Source organism: Merops nubicus, unplaced genomic scaffold (genome assembly GCF_000691845.1).
Source record: "Merops nubicus isolate BGI_N331 unplaced genomic scaffold, ASM69184v1 scaffold34725, whole genome shotgun sequence".
Lineage (NCBI taxonomy): Eukaryota > Metazoa > Chordata > Aves > Coraciiformes > Meropidae > Merops > Merops nubicus.
In genome coordinates, this window is record NW_008608192.1 from 7,099 (window position 1) to 21,324 (window position 14,226).

Sequence of the window (14,226 nt, forward strand, 5' to 3'; positions counted from 1 at the left end):
TATGGGTGTCCTCCAGAGCAGAGAAGGCAGCCATGTGTTTTGGGGGAAGAGCTGCTGTTTGCTCTCTATTCCATAGCTTTTCTTTCTGTCAGCATGATTATTTTGAACATCAGTGTGCCAGTAAGGAGTTCCTGGATGCTGAGCAGATGCAGCCACAAAAAAAGACTCTGAAGTCTTTATTGCTGATAAATTTGGAGGAGGAAAATCCCCAGGCAGAAAAGTACCAGATCTCAGAAAAAGAGAAATTAATTTGGGACAAAAGAATGAGTTTAGTTTATGTGAAAAACTTACTTATCTTTGTAGCCAGAAGAGAAGAAACGAGAAGCTTGAACATCACATTTCTAAGTCTAGCACTTTTTCAGAAATTCATTTTCCACCATAAAGGGACCACTGTTACTTAGTGCTGGGAGAGGTGACAAACCTGATCTTTTACTATCAGATTGACTTTGAAAAAGATGGGCTTTACATGCTTGCTCCAGTACTGTAGTTGCCTACGTAGATAATAGTATACTTGATATTTATAAGCAGAAACTGAGAAATTGAGTAGTACAGCCCAAAAGATGCCCAAAGCTTTAAAAAAAAAATAAATAAGGAACTGCTGAAGGCCCATGAAGCTTGGAGAAGAGCCCATAGCAGGTTCCTGGAACTGAAGCTACACAGACACTGCTAGTGGTGCTGTGTGAAGCCGGCCCCAGTGACCAAGCCTAGCAAGTGAAACAAGATCCATTAACCTAATATAAGCATAACTTTAATAAACATGCACAAAAAATAAAGTTTATGGCAAACTTCACTGAGCATCTTGTTTAAACAAAGTATTTTGAACACTGCAGGGTATACCTGGGAGAGGAGAGAAGGGTGAAAAAGGCATTCCTGGATTCCCTGGATTGGTGGTAAGGAATCTGCAGTATAAGCTACTTCACAATTTTATTATAATTAGGTTCATAATATATTTGGCAGTTCAGGTTTGCATTTCCAAGTAAGAGTTTAAGGAGTTTTTTTAAACTAATCTGTCAGACTTCAACATAAGCTCACACAGACTTTCTGTCCTTGGAAAAAAAGCAAATCTATAGGGCTAATCTTGTAAATATTTGGAGCTGCATAAAGCTCCTCTGGAGCAGCACGGTGGTAACACAGCAGTTTTAATGTATTCCATACATGCCAACGGCAGTGTTTTACAGCAGCTTGTGCTTGATGTGTGTAACACTGGTTATGTGGAACAACACATGCACTGCTGTGCTTGGTGCAATATGATTAAGAAGTTAAGTAAAGACCTGTGTGCTTTACTTTGGTCTATAGTTCAAATTCAGGTCCCACTCTCATTTAAAGTGTTTGCAAAATCTTTGCAAAGTTTGGGAAATATCCCAAGTAATGATTAACTAACAAACATTCACTCTTCTTCATTCTGAATAGGTGTAAATTTTAATAAGCTTTCAGTGGTTTAGCTCACACTGTACTTGCCTTTATCAGGGTGATCCTGGTTCTTACGGACCTGCAGGTTTTCCTGGAATGAAGGTAAGATGACCAAGTATAAGCAGCTCCCTGAATGGTGGGATCAGTGAGATTTGGGTTTCTGAGGGTTTTTACCGATTTGGAGTTTCCACATACTGGATAGCTCACATAGCATTCCTTCCCTTCTCTCCTGCTGCCTGTTGCTACAGAATTTATATGAACTTTGTCTTTTAATTTCTGCCACTCTCTGAGATGTGGCTGAAGTTGGCTCATGGGGTATGAAGTTGCAGGCAGGAGGAAGAGCCAGCGGGACACACATATAGCAGGACAGAACAGTCACTCAGCACGTTATCTTGGCTTGCCATAGTGACTTTGTGTTATATGCATGTTTTGATCATCTTTCTGGCTCAAGAGACTCCAGTTCTGCTTTTAAGTCTGCTCAGTGTTAGTAATGAACTTACATCTTACTGGAGTAAAGAACAGCAGATGTAGGTAGGTAGATCTACATCTTGCCCTTTTTCTTGCCTCCTCTTCCCAGCTCATTTTCACATCTATTTAAGGTAATGATCATGCTATTCATAAATCACATTAATGTATAGATATTTGCATTTAGAATTATGTGCCAGGTGATTGTTTTATCTGCAAAGATACTTGTTAGTTTTTTTTACCCCTGCCTACCTAAAGAGCTTGAATAATAGATGGAAGAGTACATTAGTAAATAATGAAAGCAGAGGAGGAGCTGATGTGCAGCTGCTTTCCATGCAGTAATAGTTTAAGAGGTTCATTCAGCAGGCAGCAAACTAATTTCAGCTGCATTAAGCAGATGAGCCTGCTGTTATGTATTCCAGCTAGTTCTGTGCCCCAGCTACACTGAATCTGCTGACCAGTGTCTAAATAACCTGGCAATACACATTGTGGGGTTTTTTAACAGACAAGATGCTATGGATCTTACTGTCTCTTGTGCAAACCCAGGGTATCTCCTGAAACAAACTGCAGCTACTATTACAACATGACAGTATTGTATGACTGCCTTACTGTTTTTGTTCAATTAGATTAATCAGTGAAGACCTTAATGTAATTAACTATATTCATGTGATATTTTCCAGGGGGAAACAGGATTTGCTGGCTTTCCTGGACAACCTGGCTATCCAGGCATACAGGTAAAAGAACAACAGGGACACGTGCATGCACATACACATAGAAATGATTCCTCCCAAACATACCTGCTTATCAGACCTTTTATACAGTCATAATTTCTTTTAAGGTTTACAGTTTTCATGATAGTCATAGTTACTCAACACCGTGGTAGTAAAAACCAATGTAAGTAAAAATTCCTCCTTGGTGCATACAAGACTGGGAATTCCAGTTTGTGCAACACAGAAATTAATTAATCCAGATTGCCCACAGTTACCTATTAATGCTACTAATGAATGTGACTGTATTCTGAAAAAGGCAAGAAGTGTTTATTTCCCACTGAAGCAGCCTTTTTTGGAAAGCTGCACATAAACCTGAAGCACCATTTTTCCTGAAGCACCATTAGTTGCACCTGTGAAATCAGAGGAACGGCACTTGAGATTTGAGCAAGAGTCACCTCTGATAGAACTTGAAGGTTCAGATGGGAGCGCACTCCACATAATCTGTGATGACAAAAGGAAGTAAGTTGTGGCTGGTCCCAGTTTGCCATAAGTTTAAATTTCAAAATGGTTTCTAAGTTTATCAGAGGAGGAAATATGTTAGGTTTATTTTCTTTCCTGCCACACAGGATACTCTTTTATGTCGTTAAGGAACACAAATTTACACTGATGTTTAAAATAACCAGAGATGACACAAGGATGCTATTTCATTCTGCAAGATACAGTCAAAGGAAAAAGGCCAGCCAGGAGGCCAAAGGTCAAGAGAACAACATGCCATGACAGCTCCAGAACTCTTTAAATATCTTAGAGAAATCAATATTAAAAAAAAAAAAAAAAGCCCAGGGAGAAGCACGGGCTCCTTGTTTTGATGTGTGTAAGAATGGGTATTGAGTTTTGCAGTCCCAGTTCTCTTTGCCTGTGTCCTAAAAGGCCCTGAACTGCAGTCCCAGGAATGCACTCTCACCACGCGCTTCCCACAGTCTCATTCTTGTGTTCTCTGTTCCTATTTGCTGCAGAGAGCAATGCTGATTCTTAATCTACAAAGCAAAAAGGCTAATACAATTTGCCACACAAAAGGCATCCCTAAATTCCACTTCACTTGCAGCTCCAAAATCAGAATTCAAGCTAATTTAGAAATCCTCCAAGCAGAATGATTTTCCTTGCCATTAGTAGGCACTTTGATGTTTCCCTAATGCATATGTTTTAAGCTTCTTTTAGGACCTTTGAGTATCTCTTAGCATCAATAATACCTGTCAGACTGTGAAACCTTTTCTTAATGCTTAACTCATCACAGAAGTAATTTCCAAATTCTGGTATAGATTTTTAAGGCAAATAATTACAGCTTGGTTGTTACATGAAAATGTCTTTGTTAAATGGGTACTGATTTCCTATATTTGAGTAATGCTGTAACTGAATAAAAGAAATTAATGAAAACAGATAGAGCAGCCACAAGTTCTGAAGATACAAATAAATATGTGATAGGTATGTTACTGTTTAAGTCCCTGGTATCCTGAAAGATTATTTTAAATCTTTTTGCCTGGTTTTAAATGCTATAAAAAGTCAAAACTGAGTTTCCCAGGTGATGCATGCATGTCATATCCTTACATACTCCACTGCTGTTGAGCTTTCAGGTACAGCCTAGCACACTGCATATTTCTGTATGCCAGTAAAATCTGTTGTTGGACTCTTACAGGGGGATCCAGGAGAAAGAGGACCCCCAGGTCCTCCTGGAGCTATTGGAACTCCGCTGATTCCTATAAAAGGTTATAGCTAGTTTTAACTAGTCTTTCTGCTGTGTAATGTGTGTAGGACCTATTTTGCTAAGGTGTTTGAGAGTCATCACTAGGGAATCAGGGCACAGGATCCTAAAACATCTTTCTAGTGGGCACATTCTGTGTTTTTGTCTCACTCATCTTACTGGAACTACACTGAACATACAAGTTTCAGATTAAGTGTTTGCTTGAAAGACTTTTATGGGTACAGTCACAGCTAGATCTGCAGGACTACCCCTAGTTATTGGACCTAAGCATATATAAGAAAAGGCTGTGAAAAGTAAGCCCATGCTGCATAATTTCACCTAGAACAATTCTAAAATGACCTCCCTGTGTGCATTGTCAAATATGCACAACATGAGATGCACATTTATTTTAGATGCTCCATGTATTTACTTTGTACAACATCTCTCTTGATATTCTGAAATATGTAGTACAAAGATACTACTGCAGAGTGACGAGGAGTTAAAACTGTGCCCATGAAATGGGCAGGAATCCATAGAAAAATAAGCAAATCCTCCCACCTTAAAATAAAATTGTTACACATTTAAAAACGTTTTATAAAGTTGAGAGAAGTTACTGTATTTCCCTTTTGCACAGTTCCCAAATTGTAATTTTGGTTGCAGTTTAATGTAGATTTAAGTTGTCAATTGCATAAGGTGTTCAACTCACATGTTTTATTGTTCTGTGTAGGTCCAAGAGGAGATCCTGGATTTCCAGGTCCTGCTGGTGATATGGGGTCAGTTGGACCAATTGGTCCTACAGGCCTGCTAGGAAGACCAGGAGATGATGGAAGAAGTAAGAGAAGTAGGGGGCAGAGGCTGAACTATGTACCAGCAGGAAAGAACCCAAACAAAAGAAAAGTGTTCTTTGTTCATGCTTTACGCAATCACCAACAGTAAGGATTTGATCTCTACAGAGAGTTCAATATTAGCTCAGCACGTAGTGACCAAAAAAGGATATTAGAAATTTCTAGAAAAGGAACAGAAGACAAAGCAGGTTGCTCCCAAGCACTGTAAATCCGCAGTGTGCCTGTATCTGGAGTGCTATGCTCAAAAATTCCATTCTCCATCTCCAAAAACTATTAAGGAAGGTGATGAGGATCACTTTGCTCTGTATAAGTAACTAGAATAACTTGAATGTCAAGAAAACAGATAACAGGGAGGAGGAGAAGAAGCATTTGAAAGTCTCAAGTAGGAGCCTCTTTTCCTGGGAATCCTGGAAAAGATAATTTGTATTTAAGTCTTTGTTATATAGAAGCTCTTCTTTAGGACAGTTCTGAATGATCTGTCATTTCCTCCTCGATATCTCATAGGAATCATTACTGTGAAGCTGTATGGGCCATATACCTTTTTTTCCTAGGTCTGCCTGGCCTGCCAGGAGTGAGTGGGGCACCAGGACCTCAAGGTTTTCCAGGTGACCCTGGTTTCCCTGGAACAGGCGAATCAATCCCAGGAAGCCCTGGATTTCCTGGACCACCAGGCCTACCAGGACAGCCAGGAAGGCAAGGCTTACCTGGACTACCCAGTAGGTTCAACAGCAATATGGCAAGAATATAATTCTGTATACTAATAGATTAATTGCTTTGTTCAGTCCTTCAAAAAACAGAGGTGAAAAGTGCATTTTGACAGATACATAAAAATTTACATGTGATGCAGAAACTATGTTTTTCCTATTAGTTGTTGATCAATGAGATCTCGGGATTTTCATGGTTTTCCAGGTGATTTAAACTCACACAGTAACATATTTTAGGGATGTTTTTTCATGTATCACCTCAAGTTAAAAACACAGCAAGCTGGGGAGGAAACCCAAATCAGCATCCTTTAGTAAAGAAACAAAAGTCACAAAGTTCTATGGTCAAAAAAAGGAAGAAGTAGAGGCAATAAAAAACTAAATGAGTCATCACTAACTCTAGCCAGAGTAACTCCTGTAGTACTATCTATAAGCAACAACTTGGAAAGCATTTCATAAGATCTTTGGCTTTTCCTGCAAAGACAAGAAGATAAGGGTGTTGAGACTATGTGATTTAAGCTGTGGAAATGGCCAACCTGATTTATAAGCTGTACAATTTGTTTTTTCTAAGGTGTATTCTGTACTGACAGAGGTAGCCCTGGAGAACCTGGTGCAAAAGGTCAGATGGGCCTTCCAGGAAGAAAAGGTGAAAAAGGAGAAAAGGGTAAGTATGCCTGGAGAGCAACATTTTGAATATGAGACCTTTGCCATCTGCATCAGACCTGAACTTGCAAGAAGTTGATGGTAACTTGGAGGATGAGCCCCATCGATGGCCTGTTGGCACTGGGGCTTCTAAGTCAGTAGAGTCATGTCAGCACAACCATCGTTCATCACTGTAAAAAGAATCATCTGCTTTATGCCTTTGAAGGCCATAACAACATAAAATGTCTGTGCTACTCAGAAGAAATGCACTCTTTTTTTATTAATTTTGCAATTCTTTCAAATGTAATTTTGACCCATACTTGTAGGAAATCAAGGCCTCTGCTCATGTACTGCTGGTGCACCTGGTCCTCGTGGTATGCAAGGACCTCCAGGCACTCCAGGAAGGAAAGGACAAATGGGATACCCTGGAAGACACGGAGAAAAGGGTGACCCAGGCTCATCTGGTGCAGTGGGATCTCCAGGGGTCCCTGTGAGTAGTTTTCATGAGCTTCCGTAAATAAATAACATCAAGTTACTACTTACACAGGAGGTATTTAACCAGAGTGGTAGAGGAACTGCCATGGAAAATGATCTGGATATTTTATCTCCTTTTGCTTATTCCAGTCTAGTTGGAGGATATGTTCTATTACCATATATCTGATCTCCTTTGCAGCAGGGGCAAGGGCAGAATCCCACGTGGATTCTGTGTTTGTGGGGTGGTCAGGAGGCTTACAAAAGCTGGTGGATATTCATCTGTTTTTTCTTTTAGTTTTGAATACCCATTGTTTTTCTTGAAAACATTGTAGATGCACAGATTGCTCCACTGAAGCTGACTTTTCTGTTATTTCAAAGGAGAGCATTTCCAGCAAAGTCTGATCAAGGCAAAGGGTTGCATGGTGTCAGGATGTCAAGTTGGATTTTGTAACAACATCCATCTGGGGAGAAACAGCATGTGAAGGAAAAGTAACCCTTCATTTCATTCAGGCTTTTCAAGTCATTTTCTTAATACCTCTTTTAGAAATTAATTGTAAAGCTTAATTCATTTGATATGCTTAATTTGTAGGGCAGCATGGACACAACGTAGTCGTTCACTCCAGAGTCTGAAAGGCAGTGCTGTTTGTTAGTGTTCATCCCTTTACTGTTCCATATGAGTTTATCATTTCCCATTTTCAGCCACTACTCAGCCAAAGTTTGTTCTCTGCAATGATCAGCTACTATAGGAAATGCCTTGTCTCCCTATAGATTAGCAATGAAGCTGAAATAGAATACAGATTTTGGGTCAATAATTGACTTGGTGATGCTTGTTGCCTAACTCTGAAACTAGCAATTCCTTTTGGACACACTTATTTTCTTTTATGGGCTTCACATAGTTTACCTTATTCCCCACAGTGAGCAGTACCTCAAAACACCAACTAATCTAACTGCTTTAGGAGTAGGTTCTAAGATGATTTATTGGACTTGCTGTGATTTTATTCCACTTGTTCTGGTCTGGCATGCAGACTGTACATCCAGGATGCTGCATACCACAATGATTCGGACAGATAGAGGGTTTTAAAATATGCTTTCTTGTGTTTGAGGGCAATTCCTTGGGAAATACAGGTACACATGCTTGGCTTTGTGACTGTTCCATTACAGGTTGGTTGGTTTGTGGTTTGTGACTCTTTTGCTTTTCAAATGCTAGTAACTGGTCACAGCCAACTTGAAGATCTAGACCTTAACAAATAGCTGCTGCTAGTTTCAGATACACCACATTTTTCACAAGTCTCCTGCCTATTTTACAATTGTCATGATTTACAGTCACTTTATAGATTTTATTTTCTCCACCTATTTCTTTGTGAAAGATTTTGAATAGCAGAGGGAACTGGCTAAGTAATACCTCAGGTTTTCAACCCTAGCAGCCTTTTGCTTCTGTGTTTCACAAGGTAAAATGTATACACTCACCATGTACTCACCTTTCCTGGTGTATACACTCACCATGTACTCATCTCTCCTGGTGTAAGACCAGACCCCCACCATCAATGCTACGCAAACCACACTCTGCTTGGAGACCACAGATCAGCATACAAATATAGAAAGTACTTTTCCCCTCTAGATCTGTCAAACCATAGATTGTTCTGACCATACCAGGTACCTAACTAGACACAGATGAAATTTTTTATTGGCATTGTGGGCTTTAACTTAGCAAAAAAGCATCACTTACCTGCTGCTACCATGTGCCCATCTGGGAGGACAACCCCATCCTGTTACTCTTTCCTATGGTTGTGCCTCTGTGCATTTGGCAGAGCCAGGCTGCAAAAGGCTGGGGCCATACGCACACCTCCTCATAGACATCCAAAGGGAGAAGCATTGGTTTTGGGCAGGTTGCTCCAATTAGTCTGGTTTTGGGAAACAATGCAGGTGCAAGAGACAGAGACTGGTATTCCCCTCTCAATTCCCACACTGATTCCTTGGCTGGAGATAACTGACAATTTTTATTTTTTGTCAATGATAAGGGGGCACCTGGTTCTGCTGGACAACATGGTGAAAAAGGAGAGAAGGGTGATCCAGGAAGAGTTAGAATAAAAGGTAAACCCTTTAAATGATTAGCATTTTTGTTTCCTGTACAATGCCCAGGCAATAGTGTGAGAAAACCATATTCATCTACTTTTTAATGAAGTCACTAGTTCACTAAGTTACAGAAGAGGTCAAGTATATCCCAACTGTTTTCTTGGTATCATCTTGTTAATTTTCTTCTTGCTGAACAGAAGATCAACACAGTGTTTTGTGGTTTTTACTCTGTAGTTGCACACAAAACAGTTTTAGCAGCTTATTATTAATGCTAACAAATGAGTTTTCATGTCACAAGACTGTAAAGCAGAGTCTTACAGAGATCTGTCTAGCAAAGACTATGCAGAATACAGATCCTGGGAAAGCATGAAGAAATATTTTTTTTTACAGAAGCTCCCTCCTGAACTGTCATAAGCTAGTATCCCAGATGCTACCTCAGCTTGAACCACCAACATCCTTCTTGGGGAAAACTCAAAGTCTCAATGGCTCTTCAGATTCCTGCTCCTATTTCTAACAAGTACTCTTGACCAGGCACAGAAAAGAAACAACAGGCCACTGGTTGCATAGCTGAAGTTCCTGTAATTGCATTGAACCCTCTCCATGGTTATGGTTATGATTTGCAAAAACAGAAGAAGTAGAACAACAAATTACAGCAAGCCAATGGGAAAACTTGCTTAGAAATGCTGAACTAATTATTCAGACAAAAGACTGTCCATCTTACTCTTTCTGATGCCTGTGTTTATAGATGTTGGAACAGGACAAAACATTTGCTTATTTGCAAAGGATTACTTGACACAGCAAAATCAGTCTTTGGGTTAGAATAGTCTTACTGCCCTTTATGCAAAAATTACATTTTTATAAATATCAGTGCAAGAGAATCTAGGGGTAAAAAAAAAAGCTCTTGGAAATATTGACGCACATACTGTGAATCATATGAAGTTGCTATATCCTGATTTCAGAAAAATCAAGAATAAAACTAAATAGCAACATATTTTCACTCTGTATATAGCATGAACAAAAGCCACATTCTTGTGGTGCCTGTAAACACGCCTTTTACAGAAACCAAGTTGTTCCATGAGGTCTCCAACTACATACTGCCTTCCTAAAACTAAAATACTTCATATTAAGGAAACATGAATTCAAGAACTAGAAATTATCACAGAGATATGATGAATAGTTACCCAGTATTTACTGAGCACAAAAAACCAAACCAAACCAAAACAAAACCTTACTGCAAATATTATACTACTTTTTTTTTTTTTTTTTAATTGTTCTAAGGAATAAAAGGTGAAAGAGGTCCTACTGGGGTTCCAGGATTTCCAGGTCAAAGAGGTAATGATGGCAGAGACGGGGAACTAGGACTGCCGGGAGAAAAAGGAGCTGAGGTACATTTGCCATTCTTAGAATTTGTTTCCATTTGGGTTAACATATTGCCTTATGAAAGGGCTAGCAACTTGATGAAAAGTACCATTTTATTCCAAATTCCTAGCAGATTAATTGCTTTTATCATGTTAGCCTGGATCAAAAGTCATTGTTTTTATCAGTTGAAAGATTATTTCCTTGGAAGTATTACTGTTTATTTTTGTATTCCTGAACATAATTTTGGCATATACTCTGTGCCAATATTACTGGGTCAGAAAGAAAAAAACTGCATGAAACTCTACCCTTTGTTCCTATTGCCTTTGAACATTTAGAACTACCAATATCACCCGAGTAGTCATTTAATTACAGAATAGTGGTTTCTTCAGATAATGCTCTAACAAGGCTTCTGTTACACAGAGAGGAAAGAAAACAGGTCTTGTTATTTCTTAACAACAATTGCTTTCTTTTAGGGTGATTCTGGAGTATCACTGCCAGGTGATAAAGGATTCCCTGGGGTCCCAGGACTTCCTGGGGTAAAAGGGCAGATGGGACTGCCTGGTCTGGGGTTTCCAGGACCTCCAGGAGTCAGAGGTAGCCCTGGAGATGCTGGTGATAGTGGTAATGTTGGGCCACCTGGTCCAAAGGGCCAGAAAGGTAATTGTCAATGTTTACACTAAGGAAAAAAATAACAAAATACATGTTTGGTAGCATCCATTGCAGTTTCTTATTCATTATAAACAGTGTTGCTCATCTGTTCCTGGGTATAAGGATTTGCAAGGCAATCCTTTTTTACTGAAGGAGCAGGAAAATACAACTCGTACTTAAGGCTTCATCTTTGAGATGAAAACATTTTGTTCTTGCAACACACTATTGTAAATACAAGTTTCTGTGACAAGTAAAATAATCTTTGTCTTCACAGAATAACTATATTGCAACAATTTGAACCATTGACAGTGTTCTATGCAAAATAAGCATCAAGAAAAATATATTTTAAGATCCTCCATCAAACCTTAAGTAATATAGTAATAACGTGCATAAACAGTCCCTTCTCTTTACCTTTGCACATCCAGGTGGTTAGTTACACAGAAGTATTTCAGTAAATGTTCAGACTCCCCTTATTCTAAAATCCAACAGGCTGGTTTCTCTCTCCCTCTTGCTTCAGGTGAGACTGTCCGCATTACGTCACCATACCCTGGAAACCCAGGTCCCCCAGGTTTTAAAGGTGTTCAAGGTACATTCACAGATGGGAGAATTTTTGGGTATAATTTAAATGGAGTTTTAAGTTGCTAATTAAATAAAAGCCAACCTAAAAAGATACACTGTAGGTGTTTCAACAGATACAAAATTCCAAATGTAAAACTGCAAATACCCAGGAATACACTCAGCTACTAGAATCATGGGCCAGACAGCTGCTGTTTGTATGACCAAAAGGTGTTCAGGCTGCCTCCTGAGAAATGAGTAAATGAAGGTAGCTTGAAACTCTGTCCTGCCTCAGCTAAAATGCATGAGAGTCCGGGAACCTGCAGATGGCTGGAGTTGAATAAGACCTAGAATACATATACCTGTATACCAGGCAAAAAGGTGAGGCAAAGATATGCTGCAAGTCTGGCAATTTTAAAGCCATGTTGTTTATGGCAAGTTGCAATTGGTCCCTAAATTAATCACCATTGAAAGTAATTACCATTACAGGAACTTGTTCAACTTAATTTAAACTCAAAGAACTCATCCAGGAACTGGCAAAATATTGCTTCTGATCACCTCCAAGACACTGAAATATCCCAGGAGATCCTGATCAGAACACAGGGGAATACTGGATTTTCAAACTGCTTAGGATGGTCTTACACAGCTCCCTGACATCAGTATTTTGTCTGGTAGCTGGAATTTATACAGACATGAAAGAGCAGGGATTAGTGTATAGTCCTCATCAGCACCATTCCAGAAGCAGCATATAGCACAGGAGAACACAAGCATTTGAGCTGACACATATCATTCACTAGGTTAATATCACTGGTGTCCTGTAACATTAAAATGTTACAGGAGATTTTTTGTTCTTAATATACTGTGGTGATTTGCAGACTGCTGGCCATGAATTAGGGAAAAACTCCGTTTAGGAAAACAGCAGCCACACATGTGGTTGTGACTTGGGTGGTGGCTCTTGCCCAAAATGTTAGAAGCAGATGAAATCCACTTGTCTCAAAAGTACATGAATTTGCATGGGATAAAGATGCAGTACCATTTCTTCAAATCATATATTTCAGAGCTCTGTCAATTTTTGTTTGTTTCTTTTTTTTAAGATATTTTCTTTCTGTTTCCAGGACCAAAGGGTTTAAAAGGTCTCCCTGGTCGTCCTGGGCCAAATGGCTTTGATGGGCAAAAAGGCCATCGAGGCAGACCAGGAGCAGGAATCCCTGGGCCAGAAGGTGAATTGTGCTTTTCTTAACCCAGGAGACCTGGTCAGTCGTGCATGCAGGGTGAGGTAGCCACCATGGTCAACTAGAATAGGAAACACATTTCAACAAAGGCTACTGGAAGAGGAATCTCTACCACTTTCCCTTCTTTCCTCCAGCATTGCAGGTGTTGCAGTAAGCTAAAGTTCAGTGCCCAGAGAGGAAATACTCTCAGAAAAATTAGGATCATTTTATCAAAGAGATTCAACTGGACAAGAGTAACAGTACACAAGACTGATGATGCCCCAAAGAAAACCACTGTCACTTCCCACAGGAATAATTACTTCCTTCAATAATTACCACCCTCACATATCATTAGCTGTAAATAAGAGACCTGAAATTCATGATGTTATTTTTCTGTGCAAAGTGATAGTGTAATTCTGGTTAAATTTGCGTTATAATATTCCACAGTTTTGAAAAAACAAACAAACAAACAAACAAAAAACTTCTGAATTATGCCCTGTTTGATTTTTAAAATCCCATCAACAGGGTTTCGAGGTGAAGCTGGTGATCCTGGTGATGAAGGTGAAAGAGGATCTACAGTTGATGGTAAACATGGCCCTCCAGGTCCACCTGGCAGAGATGGTCAGAAGGGTGTTCCGGGTGATACCACATATGGTCCTCCAGGAATCCCAGGCAACAGGGGACTGCCAGGACCCCCTGGTGCACAGGGAGCAAGGGGTGATCCAGAAGGTAAGGGCTAGTTTTTGTAAAGCATTTCTGTGTGTTCAAAGGAGAGAAGCTGAGCAGTCAGTCCTGACTCAGATAAAACTCACTCCTACCTGGACTCTTACTAGTGACTGTGAACGGTATGCCCTACTCGTACATCTTCACAGTTGAGACTGATCAGGCACTGAGGAGATCTGCCCTGCAGGGAGGGGAAGATGAGTCTCCCTAGTCCATGGAGTAACAGAGCAGCTTCCTATTCTTACTGCTGTTACTTGCTGCCTAGTGGTCACCTAGGCTTAGGGTCTCTTGCCCTGCCACACAAAGTCCCTGCTTCAGATGGCTCACTCAAATCTGAGAAGACTGGTAAAAGCTGGGAGAACATTCAGGAAGAGAGGGTGAATTTCTTTGACAGAGTTGCACAATATAATCCTCAATCTCTTGGGCACCATGCTCCTCCTTTCTGCAGGGGAGTTGTGCTGGTTGCTGCAGATGTTTCCACAGTGCCGGTTCCTTCCCAGTTCACAGCAGATGTTGCTGTCTCTGGCCCTAAGCAGACACTCACACACTTCTGTGAGGGAACACCTATAGAACTGCCCCGGTGCTGTGTAGCTGGTGCAGGCCAGTGACCTCCTGCCATTCTGCTCCCACTCATCAGAACTAGCCATAAAGTCATCCTCACCATTGGGCAGGAGT

The 14,226-nt window shown here is 40.1% G+C and overlaps 1 protein-coding gene across 1 annotated transcript in view; it reads left to right on the top strand.

Moving 5' to 3' along the window:
• Positions 1-14,226, top strand: part of LOC103772853 (collagen alpha-4(IV) chain-like) — a gene marked incomplete at both ends in the record, with an annotated part of 36,498 nt that overhangs the window by 6,570 nt on the left and 15,702 nt on the right. Inside the window, 12 exons of the mRNA XM_008940198.1 lie at positions 1,468-1,512; positions 2,556-2,609; positions 4,276-4,303; positions 5,048-5,152; positions 5,717-5,736; positions 5,795-5,881; positions 6,438-6,530; positions 6,835-6,954; positions 10,888-11,071; positions 11,580-11,648; positions 12,733-12,837; positions 13,354-13,545. Of these exons, the coding sequence (XP_008938446.1) occupies positions 1,468-1,512; positions 2,556-2,609; positions 4,276-4,303; positions 5,048-5,152; positions 5,717-5,736; positions 5,795-5,881; positions 6,438-6,530; positions 6,835-6,954; positions 10,888-11,071; positions 11,580-11,648; positions 12,733-12,837; positions 13,354-13,545 (1,102 nt within the window). The remainder of the gene's footprint in view (positions 1-1,467; positions 1,513-2,555; positions 2,610-4,275; positions 4,304-5,047; positions 5,153-5,716; positions 5,737-5,794; positions 5,882-6,437; positions 6,531-6,834; positions 6,955-10,887; positions 11,072-11,579; positions 11,649-12,732; positions 12,838-13,353; positions 13,546-14,226) is intronic.